General features: G+C 30.2%; 1 protein-coding gene across 7 annotated transcripts; it reads right to left on the reverse strand.

The window, feature by feature from the left end:
* Positions 1-924: 924 nt before the first annotated feature.
* Positions 925-9,883, reverse strand: LOC129299806 (ribonuclease MRP protein subunit POP4-like). Of its 7 annotated transcripts, none has more exons than XR_008590637.1 (6): positions 9,590-9,883; positions 3,040-4,280; positions 2,884-2,960; positions 1,930-2,194; positions 1,403-1,471; positions 925-1,293 (listed from the first exon to the last, which is right to left on the reverse strand). XR_008590637.1 is itself a non-coding variant. In XM_054938281.1 (6 exons), exons 4-6 carry the CDS (start codon positions 2,052-2,054, stop codon positions 1,095-1,097), a joined length of 393 nt encoding a protein of 130 aa, XP_054794256.1. In that variant the 5' UTR covers positions 2,055-2,194; positions 2,884-2,960; positions 4,117-4,280; positions 9,590-9,883; the 3' UTR covers positions 925-1,094. The 7 variants fall into 7 exon arrangements, 6 of the variants coding, with proteins under 6 accessions (XP_054794256.1, XP_054794257.1, XP_054794253.1 ...); XM_054938281.1 differs by having other exon boundaries at positions 4,117-4,280; XM_054938282.1 differs by having other exon boundaries at positions 2,884-2,970; positions 4,117-4,280.
* Positions 9,884-25,697: the final 15,814 nt, after the last annotated feature.

Here is a 25,697-nt window from a genome sequence, read left to right on the forward strand (position 1 = left end):
TTCTTGCCTTCTAAAGTTGTTAGAACATTATTTGAGAAGCAAAGAAGGAGTTATGAAGTTATTACATTAAGAAAAAGACAAGACAAAGAGTGAAAAATTAAGCCTCAGCCGAAAGCCGAAAGCAGAACTTCACCTATGCGTTTGGGCTGCAGCCAAAGTTGTGACCGAGAGGTTTTGGCCACAGCCAAAAAAGAATTAGCTATAGCCAAAAAGCATTTACTGAAGCTATGCGTTTTGGAATCAAACTTGAAGCTAGCGTTACATATGCAAAATTCTGGCACTTGGAAGAGAGAGCCACGAGTTTCAAAGGTTCTTGGAGGCTTGCTCTGCTAGGGTTTGGGTTCTTGAGGGAGATTTGATCAAGGATTGAAGATTTGAAAAGATTCAAGTGAATTTCCTTCAGTTTTTCTGCTTCTCTTCCCTTTTCTCTCTTTGTTTCTGATATGATGCTGTAACATTTTGTTATTTGTGGCTCTTTTATGAGCATGAGTAGCTAGTTCTCTTGTTCTAGAATTATTTCAAACCTTTGTATGAATTAAGACTTGAATATTCCTCTCTTTTGGTAGTTAATGATGTGTTTTATTTTATTCTATACTTAAAGCTTCTAAGTGCTTGATCACCATTTCGATTATCTTGTTCACTAGAGTTGTGCTTGAGAGAGATAATTTAGTGTGTAAACCTGGATAAAATAGTGCTGGACTTGAAATTTACAAAGAAAAATGGATGGTTTTTTTTGGCAAAATAGAGATTTTTATTAATCCTTCATAATCTTATTAAGATGAGAGCTTAAAAATTGTTTTCACTAATTATTTTCAAGAGATTGGGAAATTTTAGTGTCTGTAAATACTTGATTATGACTTGAGAAAACGTTTTCAAGTAAATTAAAATCTTAGACTAATACTTATTCATTAAAATCTGTTGAGAGGAATTAAATTAAGTTTTATGAAATATAAAGGGGAGAGATAATCCTAGATCCTCGCCTCTTAAAGTCAAGGTTTCAACAAATTTTAATTGTTTAAACACTTTTAATCCATTTTTCATTACTCTTGATTTTGCTCAACCTAATCCAAAACCTAATAGTGAATTTTTAACTCTCATTTGTCTAAATCCTTGGGGAACAATATATCTGGAATTTTTGCACTTGTAACGACCCGTACGCTTGTGCTAATGCTTGATGGCGAACATAACCCAATGCAAAATAAATAAGCATGACAAAAATCAACTGCTCGCAAACCTAGAATCATGGCACCATGTAGATCCGCATCAAGAAGACATTGAGCTAGTTGATTCTTCCTAAAAATTTGACCACATTCATGGTCATAAGAATCATCAGAGAGAGCAAGTATAAATTTTAGGAATCATGCATATGAAATCAGTTAATGATGAAAATGGAAATAACTACCCAGCCGCATTAAGAAGCTGTTGCCTGTAACCTTTCCAGAATTCATGCATTGGCCTGAAATTATCAAATCTGTAATTCAAGTGGACTGTAATTAGAGAAAAAGAATATCATCATTACAAATAGATTATAACAATGAGTTGTTGAAAAATGATCAGTCACACTTAACCAAAAACTAAGAGCAACAAAAGAAATAGCAAAGGGAACACTTAGGCACTAATGCTTGTACACTTAACATACTTTTGTGCAATCAACTCAAAACAAGTGGATCTTAAAGTGTTAATAACATTAATAACAAGAATTTGTTATGGGATAAACAATATATAAAAGATCCACATGTTTTGTTTTAATTGGAAACAAGCACCTTAAGAATATAAACCTAAGTATACAAATTTTTCCCAATAGTAAAGTCTCTTTGAAACACCATTGGGACAGTACCACTCTCCACAACTACAACTCTAAGGAAATACTAAAAACTAAATGGGCTAAAGAATTTGTCTAAATGTGCAGTTTAGAACACATAAACTTACTTGTCGAATTTTCGAGGAAGGTCCAATGTTCCTTGCTCTTTATGTTGTTTCTTAGACAAGTGTTTCTTGGATCGTTTTGAATTTACTCGCAAAGCCCCAATTAAGAACCAGTAGATGCTCCACATCTTCGTGAAAGATTATCAAGAAGGACCAGTTGATCAATTTTCATGCTTCTTGATCCTTGCATGCACTTTGGAGCCAAATCTCCCCTCTAGAGAAGCTCATGTAATATACCATTTACTGAACTTTCTCTCCCAGCAAAAAACTGCATGATCTCAGTCAGAGTGAGAGGAGGAATTTTTTTTGGTTTTTTTTTTTTTTTTTGGGGTTCATCCATGAAATACAAATACCAGAAATTTAGAAATTTCTAGGTAGCAGTAGGAAAATATAGGATCATTTTTCATGAGAAGGGATTATATATATCATCTTTGAAATATGAAGATATAGTGTTATGTGGGAATTAAGATAAGTGTAGTTAGGGAATCGGGAGAAAGGGGCATTAGGGTATTTGGCTAATATTTTCATTATAAATAGGGAATCTGTGTATGGGTTTGGCGGTAAATGAATCAACAATTTGGCCATAAGGTTTTGGGGCTTCTATCATGTATCAACTGGTGTCATATATTAGCCAAATACCCTAATTTCCCTTTTGTCCCAATGCCCTATCTACCCTTATCCTAATTCACTAATTACTCCCAATTCCATTAAAACATAGAGAAACTTCAACATCTTTGCTTTAGCCAGAACCCTTGAATTGCATGCTAAAAGTGTTTTTCAAAAGGGACTTATGACATCTGTAATTAAAATTACATCACCGATTATTTCAGTGTTTGGATAGGATGAAAGTTAACTTCATGATGTTACATAATAGAGGTTTGAATTTCGTCCCCCTTTTTAGTAGAATGAAAGTTGTATTATGAATTGTCTGACTATGGGTTCCAAAAAAAGCAATACCTCCTCATTAGTAGCTAGCAGATATTCATGTACAGTCTGAGAGAGCTGTGCATAAGTTGGACCACCTTCTTCATTGTCTATAGAGAACTACAAGTTATTTATTGTCCATACAAATTGAAAAAGTTCACAATACATATATAGATAATGTATACATACAGGTAAGTGTGTATATGTAAATATTGATGCATATACATGCGTGCACAAGCATGTGTATGTATATTTAAATACATTCATATACATATGAACATAGATATGTATGTTGTATGTATCAGTGGGTAAACATATGTACACATGCTAGTACACACATATGTACACAAACGTACACATGCAAGTGTAAAGGTAGTATTGCATGGATTGTCCAGTACCTCGCAAAGTAGCCTGGCCAGAGAAAGTGAAATACCCCAAAAGATCAAGGTTAGGAGAATAAGTCAAAAACCAAACCACTCAAAGATGCTTCCAAACTTCTCTTATGCAAATTATTAAATGAACAACAAATCCCAAAACTTTTGCCACCAAGCAAGATGCACATGTATCACATGAAATACAAAGTGAGGATAAAAATCTTCCCAACAAACTCAAAATGAACGTACTGAAAACCCATTGGGTACTAGGAAATCAATGGATTTTAATGATCACAACATTAAATTCATCATAAAGCCAGGGAATAAAATATCTGACATTCTGTAAGTGGCATCTTTTGTCCAATTGGGAAAATCATATATTACAGATCTCTCGGGTACTTCAAGTACTCTTACAAATACTGAAACCGTATATGGACTTTTCTTGATTTTGGATATAAACTACATTACCCTCAATTTTTAAATGACAAATAAATGGATAGTCCTATTGAAAAAACAGCAATTGACTACAAATCTAGGCATATAGCTCTGTTTTAATGCGCGCAGCTAAAAATGACCAAAGAACATTTAACTTCTGCATTTAAGCAAAATCAGTAGTCAACACACATTCAAGAGGAAGAGTCAAATTCAACCAAATGTAAGTGCTTCACTCAAAATTAAGTGAGGCTGATATAACAGTTAAATAGTGTGCACCAAGATTATATTAAAAATGCATTTTTATTTTTTATTTTTTAATAAAAAGTGGAAAAATTTAAAAGAGGAAAACACAAAGACACAAAAATTGAAAGTTGAATTGCCCTTTTGGAAGATGTGCTCAAAGGAGGCACGCCCAATGGACCACATAAAAGTGATGAGGAATCAGTGGAGGTAATACTTGCAGTATGATGTTGTTTCCCATATTCTTTTATACTCCTTTTATCTTTCTTTTGTTGTGTGAGAAGCTCAGCTTTTGCAACAGCAAATCTTCTCTCCAATGCCTCCAATGTCCGTTTCCTTGAATCTTGAGTGATTGACTCTGCAGCCATGGACACCTTCTTGCTATATGAATAAGAATAAGACCAACATTAATATGTAATCAAATTACATTTGATGCAGTCAAAGAGCAACGTATCATTAAACAAAAATGCATCAGGCATGAAAAATATGGGATTAGACTATCAAACTCTAAATGCACTGAGAATGCAAAGTCATCTAGACATACATTGCAACACAAAAGAAAGAAACCCCAATAAATTCTTTCCAATTTTTGTTCTCAAATGATAAAAGAATTATCCATCAATAGAGAAAAGCAAATAGCAGGAGGTTATGAAATCCCACTAAGTAAATAGAAACAAAGGAAAAGGGATATGAACAAAAGAGCAAGGAGTGAAGAGGGTGGAGGCATGATTGCAGACTGAAATTTCAACAGTGAAAGATTTATTGGCAAAGTTGTTGAGACAAAGTGATGATACTCATTTTCTAAGATTAACAACTCAGTCGTTCAATATTTATAACTCATCTTCTAGGATTAATAAATGTGCTATGTTACTGACCAAGTAAAGGAATTTTCATCAATCATTTTTTTTATTTTTTTACGATTAAAGACATTGAGACATGTATCATTTTGTAAATTCAAGGGACCTATCTATTATTATCTTTTATACAGGGGGCCTATATGTCATTTCCAAATTATTGACAATTTTTACATTATTCTGTATCATATAAGATAATTTGTGTGAGTGATTGAGACATGGCCTTAAATGTCTCAAACAATAACTCATCAATTTCATGAGATGAGACATTACCATGAATATCACCATCGAGATCCATATGACTTATCTCTTCACTGAGGTAAATCCAGTCTTTGTAGCCTTCTACAAATCCCTTGCTTATCAAATGATTAAACACCACTTTTTCCCCAACAACCATTTTAACATACACCACAAGGGCAAAAAATTTCTTCTCCTTCAAAGTTCAAACTTTCTTTCAAAGAATGAAACATTCAAAAAGTATCTAACACCAGTAGTATACTCTTTAAAATACCAGAGAAGGTTACAATCCAATATTTTTATCACGTTTGGTTCACTAAACAACAAATTGCCCGGAACAGCAACATCCATTATTATATGCATGAATCAATTTACTTAGCTTGAATATCAAGGTAAAGCATATAATCTCTGGCTATCTACCTACCTAGTCACTAACTAAACACAAGATTATTGATCACTGTTTATTCCATTCTCTTTGGCCTCACCCCATGAATACTACAACTCACATATATTAACTGAAAATAGTGCAGATAAAATTTTTCAAATAAGGCCTAACACATGGTAAGAAATTAATAGCCCTATAATTCATATGTGGGGCTGGGGGGAAGGTACTAGGGAGTATGTGCAAGTCTGTGTAGAGGTATGGAGCTAAACCAAATTTGGTGGCAGTGATTTGGGTAAATGTGGTGTGTGGGATCTAGATTCTAATTCTAATTTGCACATGAGAAGACACCCTTATATATGAATATAGAGACCTTGCAAATTGAATATTATACTTTTCTATTGATATACCATGAGTGAATGATAGATCAAAAGATGGTTTATTTTATATACATAGAAGAAGGAATGACCACTGTATTAGCAATTATTAAGGACAGAAGCCTCTGGACAATAATGAAAATCAGGGGAATGATGCCACAGAAGGTTATTTTTAAAAAAAAGATTTAAATCTAGCTATAAGATGGACCCAGCAAGGTCTTAAAGCAAATTAAGGCCTAAATTAAATCATTTCCATGCCATTTACTCATCACAAGGAAAAAAAAAACATTGCATCATTGTTAGCATCGAAGTATTTTTTAAAGACCCAAGAATAAAAAATTTAAACAGATTATTGAATTATAAATTTCTCCATCAAACTTAGAATATTACATTATAATTTTTCTTTGCACTTTAAAATTTAAGTCTCTGAAACATTTAAAATATTTCAAAATTCAAATCTTCCAAAATAAATGGGCTATTCACTCTGTAAGTTTTCCAATAATTTAATTCTCTTTGGACCTCTAGTAGGTTTTTTTTATCCCTTTTTAATCTGAAAGTACCTCTCTAGTGATCTTCAAGATATATCAGGTCCCTTAGTCATAGCCATAGGCAGGCCTATATTACACTCACTGGGGGCATCTGACCAAACTGAGATTTTTGAAATATGCATATTTGATATCTAACCCTTTAATTTTTGTTCCAAATACTTTGACACAACTTGAGCCAAGTCATTTACAATATCATACATCCATCACAAATGCCTCGAAAATTTTCCTAAATTGATGATAATATAAAAAGATTAATAAACAAAATGCCAATACACAACAACTCCCAACATTGCAAAACAACACAATCCAAATCATGCAAGTTGCTAGTAATCAAAATGAATAGGGAAGAAGTATAATAGCCCATTACACACCATTCAAGCAAAAACTAGTACCAAAAAAAAAATTCAATATGTAAATATTCCCAATTTTTTTTTGGATAAACATGATTCATGAATTACTAAGTGCCTGTTTCGATAGACATTTATAATCGATTATGTATCATGAAACCATGATTTTGGTAAAAAGGATCCAAACACCCTCATTTTTCAATAATAAATTTTTTACCAGATGAATGACGCTCATAATTTCTTTGAAGTTACTCTCCACAAATTCTCCATCAACTTTATGCCCTTACTCAAGATTATCCAAGCGAGTTTGGATATTTTGGATATTTGGTCCATGGCAAAGTTTAAAACAATGAGTTTATATTGAGGACTTCCTTTAATATACTTTTAGCTTATACATCTCTTATTTACTAGATTAATTTTTATTTTCTTTTATTATATCTTGGACATCAAATAATTATAGCCCCAGGGCAGCACAAGTGAGTAGGCTTGACATTTAAAATACCAAACCAGTCCTTGTATTATGTTTCTTCCTAACTTCCTCTCTCTCTCTCTCTCTCTCTCTCTCTCTCTCTCTCTCATTTTACGACATTTCTCCCTTTTCTTCTTCCCCTTCTCCTTTTTCTTTGCTATTCCCGATCAGGATGTCTTTATAGTAATGGTAGCCTAGTAAAGAAGTTCATCTTAAATACCCATCACATATATAACAAAAATTCCAACAGCAGGCCACACAAATTCTAAATGAGAAGTAGAACCAAACTTCGAAAATTTACAAAGAGCAACTATGAAAACAAAAGGCCAACCCAATAGCCAAGTTGAAAGACCTAAACATGCCCTGAGTAAAAGCAAAAGAAATTCACAGTCAAACCCACCTCCCAATTGAAAGACTAACACCCAAAAACAATTTGTAGAGGTACAAAACACCTGCATTTCAAACTAGGAATGGCAAGGGTGAGAAAGAATGGATTGTTCACTACTTGCTACTGCTGCATGCCATTCTACCCTACCCTGTTCTTTTCTCATTTCATACCTGTCTCCACTCCCTCAGCCAAAAAAAAAGACACATTAAGCTCACATTCAGTCAAAATGAGGAAAATATAAGGAAATTGCAGTAGATCAAATACTGAAATCTTAGTTGGATAAATAAGAGATGAGTCTGAAAAGTGAAAGAAACAGAAGCATCACTTCATCTGAAAAGCAGAGAATTATCAAGGAAACAGGTATACATGCATAGAAAACAAAGAAATGCAATATCCCTAATGTTATTGGTGCCATTTCTTCCAGTGTTCCAAACACAAGGTGGGACAACAGTATGCCACAACGTGAATAATGAATTAACAGAACAGTTAAAATTCCAAGGAAAGGGCCCAAGAACAATGAGTACTTAAAGTTTCTTCAGGTGCAGCCTCTCAGTTTATAAGCACTTTTCTACAGAAAACAACAGGATGCACGTACGGTAATGCATATAATCACACACTCAAGTAATTAACTTTTCAAGATCATGTCACAATTGAATAATATTACTTTAATCCAACAAAAGAACTAATTTAATCGAGATTAGAGCATTACTTAACAAAGGCACTTAAAATACGCCATATATGAAAATTGATCCAAAAGTAGGACACCACATTTTTGTATATGAAGAAGAGTTTATCTGCACAAGTCAATCATCCACACAGCAACTGGTTAGCAAAGGTTAAACCTCAGCTGACTCATTGTTGCCATGCTTGGATTTTTACCATGGCTAATTCAGGCATTTCATCAGTATTTTGCTCTAATTTTTTCAAAGCATGATAACACAACCTTTGTCACGACTAGAAGAGTGGCTAAGTTGCCAAAACACTTGCAGGTTTTTTCATTACTTATATTTCTTTACAAGAAAAATAAAATCATGAGAAAGTGCACACATACAACAGTATATCAACCTGCAATAGGCCTAGCATGGCTTGAAGCTTTTTTAAAGGCCTACTTATTAATATGTGGACTTTAAAAGGCTTAAGGGAATAGGCCTTGATGGTTTTAAGTAGGCTTTGAGCCTACCAAACCAAAGCCTACTTTAAAAAGGCTCAATGCCTATTAAAGGCTACATGTTATTAGAATAAAATTAAGACCTGATTTGTGTAGCAATTTAATAAATCCAAATAAAAATTGTTACTAGAGAGTGAGATCTAAATCCCAGACAGTGATTCCACTGACAATAATCTATAGAAAAATACAGCACAACAATACAACATAGCAGGTGTAGCATCAAATGGAAATTGAACAACACAACAATGTAACAACGGCATGTCAGCATGAAATGAATACAACACCAATGAAGGCTTTAATATAATCTCCTCCTACTCAGAACTTGTACAAGAACTCGTCCTACCTAATATCATAAGTTAAAATACAGCACAAAGTAATAAAAAAAGAAGAAAATACGAATAGATGAGATAGATTAAAACCAGTGTAACAGTGTTCTTTAAACTATGAGGACTGGGAAAAATCAGTTGTACATATGTCCGCATAAAATGAATAGATGTAAATTAAAATCAGAGTTTGATAACTCAGTTAGCATATATTCCTCCAGGTCCTCGTAAATTAAAATCCAGCATCTATTCTTCAAACTACCTATTATTCATCTGCAAATTATAAGCTATGAAGCTCAGTTTGCGTAATGTAAATGAGATAACTCCCTGACAGTATTTTTACAAAGCGGAACTGCCAAGAGCCTTTCCAGGGATACTACTGAGCACGCTGGATTTTTCCTAACGAGGCAAGCAAACATCAATTGATGCTACTGCAGCATTGATTTAAAATCAGTGTTCCAAATAATTAAATTAGAATAGTTAGACGATAAGACAAGCAAACACGATAGCGATTATTTGAAGCATTGACTTTTCTTAGCAAGACAAGCAATCACAATAGCGATAATTTGAAGCCTGAAAATAAGGATGGATCATTACCTCTCTTATCGGGGGCAAGAATGGAGGAACACGAGTAGCAATGGAGATAGAGCGGGCGACTCTGAGTTACTGAAATAGGAGAAAGGATGACGACCGACGGCGAATAGGAGTGCAGTGGGAAACGGCAAAGAGGTGTTGAGCGAACAGCAATGGAGATTAATAGATTATTGGTAGACGTCGGAGGAGTAGAGAACGGCGACGGTGAAGCGTTGAAGAAGATGGGTTGATGTCGGAGGAGTACAGAACGGCGACGGTGGGTGTGTTAACGACGGAGAAACGGTTGATGCCTGTTAGTTTTTGTCAGATAGAGCTAGAAAAAATATGGAAAATATTATGCTTTTGTTAATAAAAATTATGATAATAAAATAAAAAAAATTAATCTTTAATTTTTCAACTTTTAACTCACTTGTAACTCAATCCCTCAATTTTTAATTTACCTATAACTCAGTCCTTATTTTTTAATTTTTTTTAAAATTTTTTTATCAAATAAGAGGGATAAAAAAATGTTCATATATTATTTTAAAATACCCTCTTCTTATTTATTAATGTGAGATATAAGCTAACATAAAAAAAATTAACAAAAATTAAGAAACTAATTTGTAAGTGATTCAAAAGTTAAAAGATTGAGTCATAGGCGAGTTATAATTAAGGGACTGAGTTACAGTGAATCATAGTTGAAGGACTGAGTTACAAATGATTTAAAAGTTAGAGGATTAAAAGATTAATTTTTCTTAAAATAAATTATGTTTTTAGTGTTTATTTCATTAATTTAGATTTATTTTTAAAATAATAATTTAAATATATTTTTTATTTTTTATTTCTAAAATTTATTCTAAAAAATCATTATATATAATTGTTTTGACAATATAAAAATAAAAAATAGAATCAAATAAGTCTAATATAGTGCTTCAATTATACCCTTAATTTATTATATTCTATTTAAATAATTAATGAAAATATTTTAAACAAATCAACTATTATATTTATTTTATTTAAATGTACAATTTAAAAGATTAAAAAATATTTTAAAAATTAAATTTTAGCTAATTTTGGTTTTTAGCTAATTTTGGTTCAACGACTCGTTGAGATCTTGCCAAAGGTTTCTATGATTGAGATCTCATATTAAGTCCGACAAAGACGAGGAGGGGAAGAGAGAGAGAGGAGGGGGAGAGAGAGAGTGGAGGAGAGAAAAGCTTTTATATATTATAAAAAATAGGCTAAAATATATAAAATTTCACTAAACTTTGAAATAATCGTATATAACTCCTCTCATTTTTTAAATTTTAAAATTAACACCCTAATCTTTAATTTTATTTTTCAAAATCCCCTATTCCCCTCCTGTTAATGATATTATTTTTCATAAGAGTTAAAATATTATTCAACTAAAAAATTTTATTAAACAAAAATATTATATTATATAACTATTTATAATCAATTTTTTATATTTTTTGGATGGCTGAGGCATTGATAACCAAAAAAATATTATTTTTACTGTATAAAATTTTAAATATTTATACAAGAGTGTTCAACTTATATCTATCCTGATTGCTCGGTATCATCTTGATCATATTGGAACAAGTCTCATCCCAACCTGAAAACAATTGAAACGAGAGTTTATGGGACAACATGAAAAAGGTTCAGGATGGGATAAGATATGGGATTACTATCGAAACGTCCCATCCCAAATATTATATATATATATATATATATAATTTTTATTTAAAAATATACATTAAATATATTAATTATATCAATTATTTTTTTTTGAATGAATATCAATTATGATTTTAATACGTGCAATTCTTATTTAAAACTAAAGTTTTTTATATTGATAATTTTAATAACGTAGAGTAAATAAGGCAATATCTTTCTTTTATGATATATTAATTATATTAATATAATTTATTCTTACATCTATCTATTTAATAGAAGAACAATGATTTGATGTTGTGCTTAGCTTGTCTGTTGTTGCTGCTCTTATAATCTAAACTATAGAGATCATTTATAATTGCTATCATAATGTATAGTTGTGATTAATGTAATTCAATAATTGATTTTAAATTGTTGTAATTTATATACTTGTGTTGTTTTGATTTTAAACTTAATAAATTATATGATTTAAAATTATAATGAATATTATTATCTAGATCTTTCTCTGACATTATCTGATTTATGGGTGTAGCGGGATATCCCAATCTTGTCCCAATCTCATCTCAATTTCTAACGAGACGAAACAACTTTCGAAACCAAACAGGATAAGAGACAAAAAATTTAGTCTCGATTTTTTTTTTTGGGACGTGACACAGGACAAGGGTGTCCCAATATTGTCTCGTCCCATAAACACTCCTATATTTATGTTTATATTAGTTTTATCCATATTTTTTTGTTATCAATGGTGTGTGGTTTTATTGTTTTAAAAGATAAATTTTTATTTATATTTTCATGTTAGATTAATGTAATATGCATGGTTAAAATATTTTAAATTTTAAATATTACCATTTTAGATTAATTTATTTAATGCAAGAAAAGTATGCACCATTAACAACAACAAAAATAGAGAAAATTATTACAAAAGTAAATATTTAAATTTTATATGGTAATAATAACATTTATTTTAATTATTACTTATGCCTCAACTATTCAAAAAATATAAGAAATTAATTAGCCATAGTTTTACAATATAATATGTTGTTTAATAATATTTTATTAGTTAAATGACATTTTAACCCTTATAAAAAATAATATAACTACTAGTAAGAGGTTTTGAAAACAAAGTTAAAAATTAGAGGAGTTAATTTTAAACTTTTAAAGATAAGGGAATCATATGCAACTGCTTCAAAATTTAAGAAAGTTTCATGTATTTTAGTCTAAAAAATATTGGTAGGACCTACATAATAGTAGAACATGACAAGCTAACATCAGGGGCACGAAGGCGACGAATTTGTAACGTTGAGGGACATAATTGACTCAATTGAGTTTAGAGTGCCTAGTAACATTTCAGATAAAATTTAAAAATAAAAATAGCCCTTAACCATTTTTGTATATGTGAAAGTCTAATTTCACTTTTTGTAATGTAGCAAAACCATAACTAGTACTATCTAACACTTCAACTTAAAATAACTTTTTACATATATCACACCACATATAAAATAAGAGAAAAAGAATTTTAATGAAGGAAAGGGAAGGAGTTTTAATGTTTTATTGTAAAGAGAGGGATCTCTCCATTTCTTTATTTTCCTTTTCCCTCCACTTTCCAATCTTGACCATTCATAAACCTATGACTAAAATGAATTCATTTGATAGAATGATATCAATGGTCATGATTGGTGTAATATCCTTAAATTTTAATCTGGTTATTTAAGCCTAATTAGATTAATACAAAGTGTATCAGTAAGGTGTGTGGCTAGAGATGTCTAATGAACGTGTTTATTGTAATTTCAGCCCTAAACGCAAGTCCAAATGAGAGTCGAGTCACCGAGATGTGAAAAGAGGAAGAAAATTAAAAGGTAAAGTTCTGTGCCACGAGTTGCGGCTTGTGGATTAGACTATCGCAGTGCATGTGTGCTAATACGCTTGGGGATATCTTCTCTGTGCCATGCACTGTGGTGCATTGTGCATTCGTTACAGCACATTGCCATTTTTCTGTAAAATAAGAACACATAACTAATGCAATAAAAGAGAGAAACAAAGAAGAGGTGAAGAGAAACAGAAAGAGAAATGTTAGGGCTTTAAGGACTTGAAGGTTTGAAGTATTTTAGAGCTCATACACATTAAAGGTAAGCTTCTTAAACTTAAATCTTTCTACCTTCTTTCATTTTCTTGATGTAAGAAGTTACAGTTTGGTTGATAATGATAATTTTTTGTCCATATAGATTGAGTCCAAACCCATTGACTTAAATAGAGTTAATAAAGTTGTTTGAGCTATTGAAACCTAGTATCTATGGTTTTATGGTGATTGGTGGTTAGGGAGCAATTAATGAACGAAAATCCATCATTAATAAGGTGGTTGGAGCAATGTGGCTCCATTAATGACAATTTAAGAGTTCAATAATATTAGTGTGGGTTAGAGGAAGCTAAAAAAACCCTATGGGTATTTTTATATGAGTAAAGAATGAATATCGAGAGTGAAAAAGTGTTGAGTTAGTAGTGAAAATTACCCGCAAAGTAGATATTAATGAACTTAATTGTGATTCATTATATAGTGACTATTTTTGCACCATTCAAGCTTCTTGAAAGCTTTAGGAGTGAGTATTTAAGGGGTAAAAATTTAACTTCTTAAAAGTTTGAGGTAATCAGGAGAATTCTACCTTGTGCCTTTATGTGTTAATTAATTTATTGATTGATGTTTAAAAATTTAAATGTGTAAATTTGAATAAATTGCAATTGTGGCATGATTTATTTGAAAATTCACTATGTTGATTTTTGCAAGATTTAATGACTATGTGGGAGTTCAACGATTATGTGCTATGTAAAAGTTCAATGAATTTGTGAAATGTGAGTTTAATGATTATGTTGGAGTTCAATAATGCAATTTGATAGTGAAATTCAATGAATTTGTGAAATGTGTGTTCAACGACTTTGTTAGAGTTCAATGATGTGATTACACAATAAAGTTCAATAAAATATAAATTGTAAAGTTCAATGAATTGATAAATGTGGAGTTCAATGAAAAAGTATATTTAAGTAGTTCAACAAATATGGGGAGTTTAATGATTGAATTATGTATATTGTTGTGATCTTTATGTAAAAGAGGGGTACAATGATGATGTTGTGCATGCTTGAGTAGTGAACACTCACATGCTATAAGCTATTGTATATTTATGCATCTCATGATCATGAGAGGTGAGAATTCGCTTAAGAAGAGGAGTAAAAAATTAATTCCATGTGGTAAAGCTTCCATTAAAGCTTGATGGTTAGCTTGGATCTATTATTTATATTGTCACACTTATTCAATGAGGGATGTCTCACTAGTTCAACGAAAGATTCGAACCTAACTAGCTATATACTAGTTCAACAAGGAAGCTAATCTAGGAAGAATGATACTCTATAGTGTGAGAAAATAGGAAAAACCATGACTCACAAGTGAGATTAGGAAGCCTTGGCTGGGTAACTACTCACAAGTGTTTAGGCTAGGGTAGTCTTAATGTATAGACAAACCCAATATGAGATAGCCCATGATTTCATGCTAGAAGAATAAGAAGGATATAAGAGAAGTGTGATCATGCATATAGTGAAAAAAGGCACATGGTTGTTTGTCTTGTGACCCTAATGATGAAAACTATGAATTTAGCCTTATTTACATTGGTTATGCAACTAATTCTTTTCATATATGAAAGTTGTGTCACAAATCATCATTTTTTGCACATGTATTATATGCCTAGAAATGTGGATCTATGCTATTGAGTATGTTACATGATTTTGAAATTATTTATCCATGTCAGTTATATTTAAAATTAATTAACATGCATTAATATGAGTTAGTTGAATTTTTGTTACAGAGTGGTTGTACTCATCTCACTATCTTTAATATTACAAAAAAATAGCTCAAGAGACATCGGATTGCCATTATATAAGTAGGCCTCCTTTATTTTGAATATTCATGTGTATATGGTGATTGATATTGCCAATTAGGATTATTCCATTTGAAACTTACTTGCATTATTTGTTTTGTGAAGTGTAAAGTGTATTGTAGGTCTTAGGTTATATGTATGTAATTTGTGTTATTTAGAGCAGGGACAAAATACTAGTGCAAGTAAGCAATAATTATGACATGCAATTTTTGTGGATTATATGATAAAATGTGTGATTTTAGCCCCCACTTTTATTTTTTAGATTAAGAGATTAAGCATTGAAAATATGATTTATAAGTATTATGTGTGTTATGATGCGTTGTACAGGTTAGTTTTAGTCTATTGTATGTGGTCTGAGTGGTGCGCTTGAGAAATTTGTTTTGTGAACAGTGATGAAAAAGTGCAAGTTTTGAAATGAATGTTTAATTTTTGAATGAGTAATAATTTGAATGTGAAACCCAAGCCATTAAATAGAGCTTGAAAAGAGCTTTTTGTAGACACTTAATTCGTCTCAATTGAATGTTGTATAGAGAAATAGAGCGCATTAGAAGTTGCTTCAAAAACTATCAATTTGATAGTAGAATTTTGCTGTCATGGAATCTGTAATGCGCTGTGGTGCATTACATAACGAGTCGCAACGCACACCTTGAATTTTATAGAATGCTTTAGTTTTTTGATTCCGAAACAAATGCACTAATTCTTAAAATGATCACATACTTTTGCATAATATTTCTACTCTAATTTGTCAATTGCAATATCTATTAAGATGCTTTGAAACTTGAAAACTTGGGATCCCATCATTATAGCTCAATTGTGAGTTTGACAAACTTGATTTCTTTAAGCTAATCTTGAATTAAGTGAGAATTTGAGTTTTATATATATATATATATATATATTAACAAGTAAGGAGATTACAATTGAAAAGTGAAGGAAAAATAAGAGTACAGAAATGGAGAGACCTCTCTCCCCCTTTTAATGCTACATTATTTGGTTCACAGGGGAAAGAAGGGAAAATAATTATATATAGATCGCTATACTCTTATCTTATAATTTGTTCCCCTATCTTTTATGAATATTTAATAAAATATTTTTGTGAAATTTAAAAAAATACTGATAAAACATGATATAAGCTAAATTATAATTATAATATATAACTATAATCTCCTCTTTTCATTTAAAAATATACAATTGTAATTATAATTGTATAGTTAACATCAGTGACGAAACCACGTTTGATTGAGGGGAGGCAAATGCACCCTCTCAATTTGGCAAAAATTACAAATATATGGTGGAAAATTTAATATTTTGTACAATCACACCTTACAATTTTACACTTATATCCTTAATTAATTATTTGAGATTACTCAAGTCTGATTAAGATCTAAATATATTAATTACAAATTTTCCAAACCCATAATAATTATTTTAAGCATGATAAATTTTAACACAAAATATTAAACTCTTACTATACATGAAACAACCTTCATAAAAAAATTATTATTTACCTTTTAATTACAAAATCAAATCCAAATTTTTCACAGTGATTTTTTTCATTATTTACTTTTTATTTCTTGCTTAACAATATAATTTTAAAACATGAAATCACAAAATAATAATTTTTTGTGACTATTTTTTCACCTCTACTATTGTAATGTATATAATTATTTTTCAACTATTAAATGTTTATTTTTATAATATTAATATTTTTAAATTAAATCGCACCCCCTGAACTAAGGTTTTGGCTCCGCCACTGGTTAACATATATAATTAACTATATAATTACAAATGCATTAACGTTCTCCCAATTGCATCATAAAGACCCAAAAAATTTTCCCACGTGAAGATAAAAATTAGAAACTATACATGCATTGTTAGACCAATTTTCAGAACAATTGCATGCTAAAAATGGAAATAAATCAACCCAATATTAAAAAAAAAACAAAAGGAAACAAGCCTGCAACTAGAAACCGTTGCTGTTTATTCCAACTTAAGATATTATTGAATATAATCTTTTTCTTCTTTTTGGTGAAATAATATCATCCCTCTTTTGGCCGCACTCCTTATTTACACTCAGATCACCCCTTTGCTTCATACTAACTGGAGATGATCACATCTGGACGTGGACGCTGGCTGCAGGTCAGGTTTGTTGCTGAAGGAACAAAGTTGTGGAGAGGTTCAAGCACCATGCAATATATTTTATTTGGGGAGGGACATTCTTGAATCATCATATTGCAACATGGGTAATTTAGTCACACTGAAGCAAAATAATGCCCTCCCCTTTCCTTCCTTTTGGTGATGCGAACACCATATATTTAACAAAAAAATAAACAAGTATTTGTTCTTTAATAGCCTTCACTTTTAAATATATTTGTTTTTATACAAAAAAAAATTAAAATATAAAAATAAAATTTAATTATTTTTTAAGAATTAATTTTCAAAAAAAGAGAAATATAAAAAAATATTAATTCTTTTTTCAAGAATTATATTTCAAAAAAATATAATAAACATAAAAAAATGAAATATTAATTCTGTTTTAAAGAATTATATTCCAAAAAATCTAATAAATATAAAAAAAATTTAATCCTTGATTTAAAAAAATAAATAAATTTAATCTCTATTCAGAATCAATTTTAAAAAGAGAAAGAAAAATATTACTTAAGTCTTTAAAAAATGTCTTTTAAATTATCCCAACAATTCAAAAAATAATGTGAATTAATTTTTTGAGAATTAAATTTTTTTAAATTTCTTAAAATCTTATTATTTTTTCTTAACTATTAAAAATTTAAAATATAGGAGGTCTTCTCTCAATTAAAGAATAGATTTTTTTAAATAAGAAATAAAAAATATATAATAAAATAGGACGTACTTCAGCGTTCCAATCAACCCAAAAGCTCCCTATCTCTAACCGAAGCATACAGAATCGGAGGAAGTGCAGAGGCGGCTAAGAACGAAAAAAGCCCAAGGTAGCAAGTGGGTACGGATCGTGAAGCAAGAAGAAATCGGTGGTGTAGAGATAAAGGGAAAGAAAAGTATGGGCGCTGAACTTAGAGAAGCAGATTAGGACGGTGAAGCAATGATGATTTTTGAAAAGCCAAATTCTCCTGCCTATATAAGATGAATTGAGACAAAGACGAGGGGGAAGCATAGTTTAAGGGAGGCAAAAATTGAAGAGAGAGAGGAGCTTTGAGAGCACGAAAGAGAGAGGTGAGTTCGATGCTATCCAAGGGAGAGAGATAGGCCCTGTTTGGTATAAAGTATTGAATTTTGTGGGATTGAGAATGGGATTGGTAATGGAATTGGATCTGAAAATAAGGATTTAAATTCATGTTTGGTATGTGGGATTAAAAAAAATAATAGGCAACAAAAACTTGCTAAAAGACCCAACTACCCTCATTTTCCTCCTTCTTGGCTTCAACTATATCTGCTCCATCTTTCTCATCGTCCTCCTCCTTAGCTTCATTCCTCACGCAGTTACAGAACATTAATTCCTCATCTTCCTTATTAAATATTGGAATTAACTTCTCGTGGCTTAGCGCAATTACAGAAACGTAATTCCAAGCTAGCAATTAAGAAACTGTTAAAGTAGCAAACTCAAGAAATTAAAAAGGAAAGAGACATTGAAGTAAAAGACGATTCCATTTCCTACTCTAAAATGATTTCCTAGAAATTCTCATTTCTTTGGTAACGAAATAGATGTAAGAAATATTAAAACCTAGGGATGCAGCAAGGTTCAGACCAGATAAATCAACGCCTTAGAGAGTAAGAGTTTCAATGGCGTCCTGGAGAGCCTCGGTGGGGTACATTCCAAGATCGTCCATGTTCTCCTTCACCAATTCATCGAATGCTTCCTGCGATATCGTCCGAATCGTCGATTTGGGTGGAGCCATTCCTTTGTTTCTATCTGTTGCAAGGAGAGAGGTGAGAGCTAAGTTGGGACTTGAGTCTCAACTGTCCTTCCCACAGCCATTCCTCTGCGCTAAGCTTCATTCCTTCTTAGCTACCCGCAACCGTTCTTCACTCGAGTCTCTACATCGTCGACGGTGGCCAATGAGCAGTCCAGATCTGGGTGAATGATTTAGGCTCGCGATTCCTTATCTCCAGATCTGCTAGTTCCGGCGTCGCCTTTGTTCTTCATCTTCCTAGTTCTAGCGTCGTCGTTGTGCCTGTGTGTGGCTGTGGGAAGCACGATGGAGGAGGCCGACGGATGGTAGTGGCGAAGATGTGAGAGGCGAGGGGTAGAGAGTAGAGGGAGAGACAACAGAGACAAGAGAGATGGAGGGTATTTTTGTCAAAAAATAATCAATCCCAGTATTGATTTTCCAGTACCAAGGGGGTGGGTGGTATTGGGTAATCCCACCTAGATGGGTTTGGGTTTGGGATTAAAATCCTTATTCCCTTATACCAAACATAAAAACTTGGGATTAATCAATGCCAATGCCAATCCCACTCCCTCATTCCTTTGTACCAAACAGGGCCATAGAGTTTGATGTAAAGGGAGCACTCTGAGAGAGAGAGAGAGAGAGAGAGAGAGAGAGAGAGAGAGAGAGAGAGAGAGAGAGAGAGAGAGGCGTATCCAAACAGGATTCAAACTTGAAAATGGAGAAAGCCAGAGTTAAAAACAATAAATGACCCAAATAGGCCCGACTCTTAAAAAAATTGAATATTTAAATTCAGTCTAAATTTTTTTGAGTTTTGGACGGCTTGAATATCGAATTTTTATTTTTAAAATTATTTTTAATTAATTTTTTTATTTTAAAATTAATTATTTTATTTATAAAATATATTTTTTTGATACATAAATGATGTATAAGATTTAAATATATGATATTTTAAATAAAATGAATTAAAACTTAAATAATTAATTAATATTTATTATTTTTTTATATTTTATAAAAATAAAAAAATGTATACGGGTATTCGGGCTTGGCCCGAACATAAAAATATTATAATTTTTTAAAATTCAGCCTTAATTTTTTTCAGGTGGGTTTGAACTAGCCCGTCAAGCTCGGCTCGAATTATCGACTTTAATGAAGCCAGAGGAGAGCAATCAAGCATTTTAAGGAGGAGTTCAAGGTTGTAGTAGAGGAGAAGGTTGAAGAAGAGCCATCTGACGATTAAGTCAATTTAAACAATTTTAAAGAATACATCCTCAAGTCCAAAAGAAAAAAGGAGTGAAGAGGTTGAAGAAGAGCCATTTGACAATTAAGCCAATTTAAAAAATTTTGAAGAATACATCCTCAAGTAAAAAAAAAAAAAAAGAGTGAAGTGTTAAAATAGTTTTTTTTCTCTATTCCTTTACATACTAAATTCATATTATGTACTGATTGCATATATATAAATATCTTGATTACCTATTTATTGTGTAAGATTTTAAGAATCTCCCAGGCATTTAAAATAATCTCATACCATGTAAATCAATAAAATTTTACAGGTGTGAGAATCAATCTTGTATATATCAAGTAAGGGTTCCAATGACCCACCATTAAAATTAACCCTCTTTTTTATAATTTAAATTAATAAAATATTTAAGCCTAGTGTGAGATTTCAAGAATATTTGTGGAGTCTTAAATTAATTGCATCGTCTTGTATAATAATAAGTCTTCGTAGATATCACAATTATTATTTTAATAAATAAACATATTTTGTAGAAAGTAATATAATAAACATTTAAAAAACTCATCAATTAAATTAATCATAATCATGTTTAGACAATTATATCTTTTGATCATGTAAGATTTTTAAATTTTCATAAATCTTAGATAATCGTATTACCATGTGAGTCAATTAAGCTTTACAAATATAATGATTAGGAATTTTTATAAAAAAATATAAGTTACACACACACATGCATAATAAATCAAGTAAATTAAAAATATATAAATATTATCTAATTATTTTATCATGTAAAATTTTTGAATCTCTATATACATTTATAATAATAATAATACCGTATGGGTTAATAAGATTCACATAAATAATGAATAATGATTAAGATTTTACATAACATATGCATAAAATTAAAATAAATATGTACAACTAAATAATTAACAAAGAAAATAAAATAAGCCAATTGATTTTTTTGTCGTATGAGATTTTAAAATCTCCACATATATTTAAAATAATTAAATTACAGAGTGAGTCAATAAAGTTTTGTAGGTATAATGGTTAAATTTTAAAAAAAATACCAAAAAAATTAAATTAAATTCTTTACCTTTTCTTATTTCAAAATTTTAAAAAATTAAGAAAATAATTAAAATTAAATTTTCTTCTGCAAGTCAAAACGTACATGTCCAAATTTCAAGATAGTATTTTATTTGCTAAATAGTAAGTTATTTTTTAATTAATTTCTTTTCAAAAAAATTTATTACATCTTAAACTATGTGGACTTTAATCCCTCCAGAGGATACATAGATCCTAAGCTTTCATCTTAGGTTAAGTCCACTTTGTAAATAAATAATTTTTTTTCATATTTAAATTTAATTTTTCTTTTTATTTTTGGATTTATTTTATTTTAGCAGGTGAATAATAAAAAAAGTAGTTAAAATAATTTTAAAAGGCCATACTAATTGCATAATTAACTAAGGTAACCATTCTATAGAATGATTGTTGTGGGGTGCGTAAAACCTTCCTTATTCATAATCGACTCCCAAGCCTATCTTTGATTACGAATATCATCATTATCACTTTCAGTTGGTTTCTCAAAATTTTTTCTTAAAATCTTAGTGGCGACTCCTTTCTATGGGATCAACTCTCACTTGAAGGTCGGCCTCCTCCCTGTTTTCCCTCACGATGTATGGGTGATCATGTCGTACGGTGGGCACGACAAGTGACATCCATTCTTCTTTGTCAAGAGTCATGAATGTGCTCTAATGCTCAGATCTCACAAGTCATTTCCATTGTTCATAAGATCGATTATTTTAAAATCTATCTTTTTTTAAAGTTCAACCAATGTTTTGAGAACTATACCAGATTGGACGGTCCGATCGATCCAACCATCATTCGCTGATCAAAACTACTTGATCCAACTAATTAAACCAATATAACATTTAAACCGGGTTGACTCATCCAATTTTGAGAGAAACAAATTTGACTTGAAAATCGAAGAAAGTCAACCTAGGTCAAAACTAAAAAAATTTAAAAAAAAAAGAAATTTAGGCTAAATCGTTCAGATTCACATTTTTTCTTTTCCAATATCTAATTCTCTTCTCTTATCTCGCATCTCTAATCTCTTCTCCATAGCCTATGCTCAATCTTTAACCTTTCCTCTAGCTTCTGCCTCCAGCTCTAGCAATCTAGCTTTTGGCATCAAGATTGGAAGCTAGTGAGTTATGACATGACGGCGTACCTCCAATTCTAGCATTTTTCTTTGAGATCACAAGCTTGTACCGACATACCTCTACCTCCAGCTCCAGCAATCTAGGCATTTAGCCTTTGGCATCGAAATCTTAAGCACCATTGACAAAGTAATGTCTTATTTTTATATTTATGTGTATATATATTATTTATTTAATTTTTATATCATCGATTTGACCATCGGTATGACCAGTTAAATCATAAAAATCACGACTCATTGCTCTTTCCGGTTTAACGTCCGATTGGGGTTTCAAAACATTGAGCTCAACTTTATTAATTGAGTTTAGGGTCAACTTATAAGTTTTTTAAAAAAATTAAAAAAATTTCATTTTTATGTAATAATATTACATATTCATTTTCTCAAATATAAATTATAATGTTCAAAATTTAAATTTAACTAAAATATGCTTAGGTAACAAAAATATGCATTAGTAATACTTTTAAGTTTTAACCCCTTTTTTTGGTTCAATTTGACATATTTTTCAGTATATCATAAATTTAATTAGTTTTTAATTGAAGTAATTTTAAGTATTTATTTGAATAGCAGTATATCAATTATTTGGCATTGTTTAATGAATATGTTGTATTTTTATGTCAATCATGTATTAGATTACAATGGTCAATTAATTTTTTTATTTTTTAATTTAAAGTTTCATTGATAATAGAGTATCATAGAATCTTTAACAGAATATTTTTGTGAGGGTTACAAATTGCATTAAAAGGTATATTTTGAAGATTGAGGGGCTACAATTAACGTAAAATTGAAAGGGATCAATGTATTTTTTTCGCTAGTTTTAGGTTAAATATTACACATATTTATTTTTGACATAGACAATACCTCATTCATTAAAGAAAATAAATATTCATATAAAAACATATGAATATGTATATTTAATACTTTATTTACCTTATTATCATATTTTTCAGCGTTTTTAATTCCATTGGAAAATAAAAGAACTAGAATTCTTAAGTCAAATTAACAAATAATATTAAAAATAAACATGATTCTTTTGCCTCTCGATGTTGGAGGTGTAAAGTGCCAGATAAATCAATTTTAAAATGGGGCCAAAAGAAAAAAAGCTCCTAAATTAGAAGTCCATGAGCTTCTAAAGCCTAAATTCATTTTTTTGTGTAATATTTCTTTTTAGTTTTTAAAAATGGTACAATCAATCCAGCCATTAATAAATGTTAATTTTGATAGTTAGTTAATCAGAAAAAACTTCATAAATTACATAAAAGGACAAAAAATAAGTATTGACCCAGCAATTGCAAACAATGACTTAAAAAATTATAGAAAATAACTAAGAAAATTTTATTGATTATTTTCTGTGATTTTTGAGATTTTTTCCTTTCATTTTTTAGTTAATTAATAATTAAAATTAACTTTTGTTAGTTACAGAGGTCAAGTTAGGGAACAAATGAATTTAAAATCTTACACTCCTTTGCATCTATAATTTAAAAGCTAATTTACCTTTTTATCCTTTAAAGTATAAAATTGTAAATAAACTATTCATAAATTCAAATCAAATATACAAATACCAAAAATATGAGTTTTCATATTAGTCTTAATCTTAATTCTTGACGAACCACATGCAAGGGATCTATGAATTATCAATTAAGGGCAAGCTATGTGATTTTCCAAAACATAGTTTTTCAATAAAGTTAGAAATAAGAGTCAGGCTTGACGAGTCACCCATTTTTATAATTGTTCAAGCTTTGAAAAATGTCATTTTTAAGGAAAATCAAGCTTTAAGACGCAACCTTAATAGGCCTAGAAGCTCAGGCCTTTTTAATTCATTTTTCATTTTAACTCTAAAAAAATAAAATATTTTATTTTTTAAATTGAATTTAAATTTTAAAATATATGTTTATACTTTAAGATTTGATTTTCTATTATTTATTTTTAATTTTTTAATATTATAATTTATATTAAAAATATATGAAATGTTATAATTGAAATTTTTAATTTTTAAAAAATTTAAAAATAAAAAAATAATAATAAAGAGCTTATGAGCTCAACACTGAATCTTTTGAATTAGAATTGACTTTTAAAAATCAGACAATTTTAAAAAATCAGATTTAAGAACCTGACCTATACCTCTAGTTTTGAGCATTTCATCTAGAACCCCCCCTCCCAAAAAAGAAACTCTCGGTTTTGGGTACAATGCCCTCTATCTCTTGGATAATATTGAGCTGTGTTAATTAAGACAAAAGAGTGTAAAGCCCAAAGTAAAGCCCAGACTCAGCAGAGGCCCAAGTCATCACATAGGCCCAATAGTTAGATCTAGTTGGGCCTCATGTTATCTTATCATTGTAGTGGAATAAGCTTAAGGCCTCCATTCTTTCGTTCTTTCATTCTTTACACACGTGTCTGTCTGCCACGTATCCTAGGTTGCATAACATGGTCTTTTTATTAAAAAATATCTTACATTTTTAAAGAGTTGATTATTTAAAAATATAAAATATTTTTAATTTTTTTATATGTAATCATTGTTCTTTTTCAAAAGTGACTTTATTGATAGTGACTTTATATTTATTATAGAATATTTAATAGAAGTAAATATAAAAAAATAAAATTAGTTTAAAAGTAAGTAACTACTTTATTAGAAGGTAAAATTTAATTAAAAATATTTTACATTTTTTGATGGAGGGAATAGCTATTTAAGTGTGCATCTTCCCTGGAAACCATAGCCCTCCATATATAGAAGTCCAATCCTAATATTTTTTGTCGTCGAGCTCATATACATAAAGATAAAATTAGAATTTAAAGTTTGATGAACTTTCATATAAAAATGAAATTTAAAAATATTCTACTCATACTCAAATATAAATATTTTGAAATTATTATTAAAAAAGTAGAGAGAGCTGTGCGGGGAATAAAAAAAAACAGAGAGGTTGTGCTATAAATAAATAATGCTTTAATTAAAATCATTGATTCCTTCCAGATTTATAATTTCATAGAAAAATAGTGCGCGCGCATATTTTCTTCATTCAATATTATAAGATATTTTTAATTAAATTATATCCCTAAATGAGTTGGTTAATTTCATGGAAAAATATGTTATGTATTAAAATAATTATTTGATAACATTTTGAAATTTATTAATTATTTGATAAGCAATATTCTAAGTAATTAATAAATGAGACATTTGATATATAATTAAGAAATAATTGTGTATAACTAA

The sequence above is a fragment of the Prosopis cineraria genome, unplaced genomic scaffold (genome assembly GCF_029017545.1).
Source record: "Prosopis cineraria cultivar Desert tree isolate PC_DT_omini unplaced genomic scaffold, ASM2901754v1 PC1307, whole genome shotgun sequence".
Taxonomy (NCBI): Eukaryota; Viridiplantae; Streptophyta; class Magnoliopsida; order Fabales; family Fabaceae; genus Prosopis; species Prosopis cineraria.

Bases quoted from the DNA above. Each gene is read 5' to 3' on its own strand.
- LOC129299806 (XM_054938281.1), bottom strand. From the start codon at position 2,054: ATGTGGAGCATCTACTGGTTCTTAATTGGGGCTTTGCGAGTAAATTCA. The intron at 1,472-1,929 runs GTAAGTTTATGT...CTTGAATTACAG, and splicing joins CTTCCTCGAAAATTCGACAA to ATTTGATAATTTCAGGCCAA. The intron at 1,294-1,402 runs GTAGTTATTTCC...TCAAATTTTTAG, and splicing joins CAGCTTCTTAATGCGGCTGG to GAAGAATCAACTAGCTCAAT.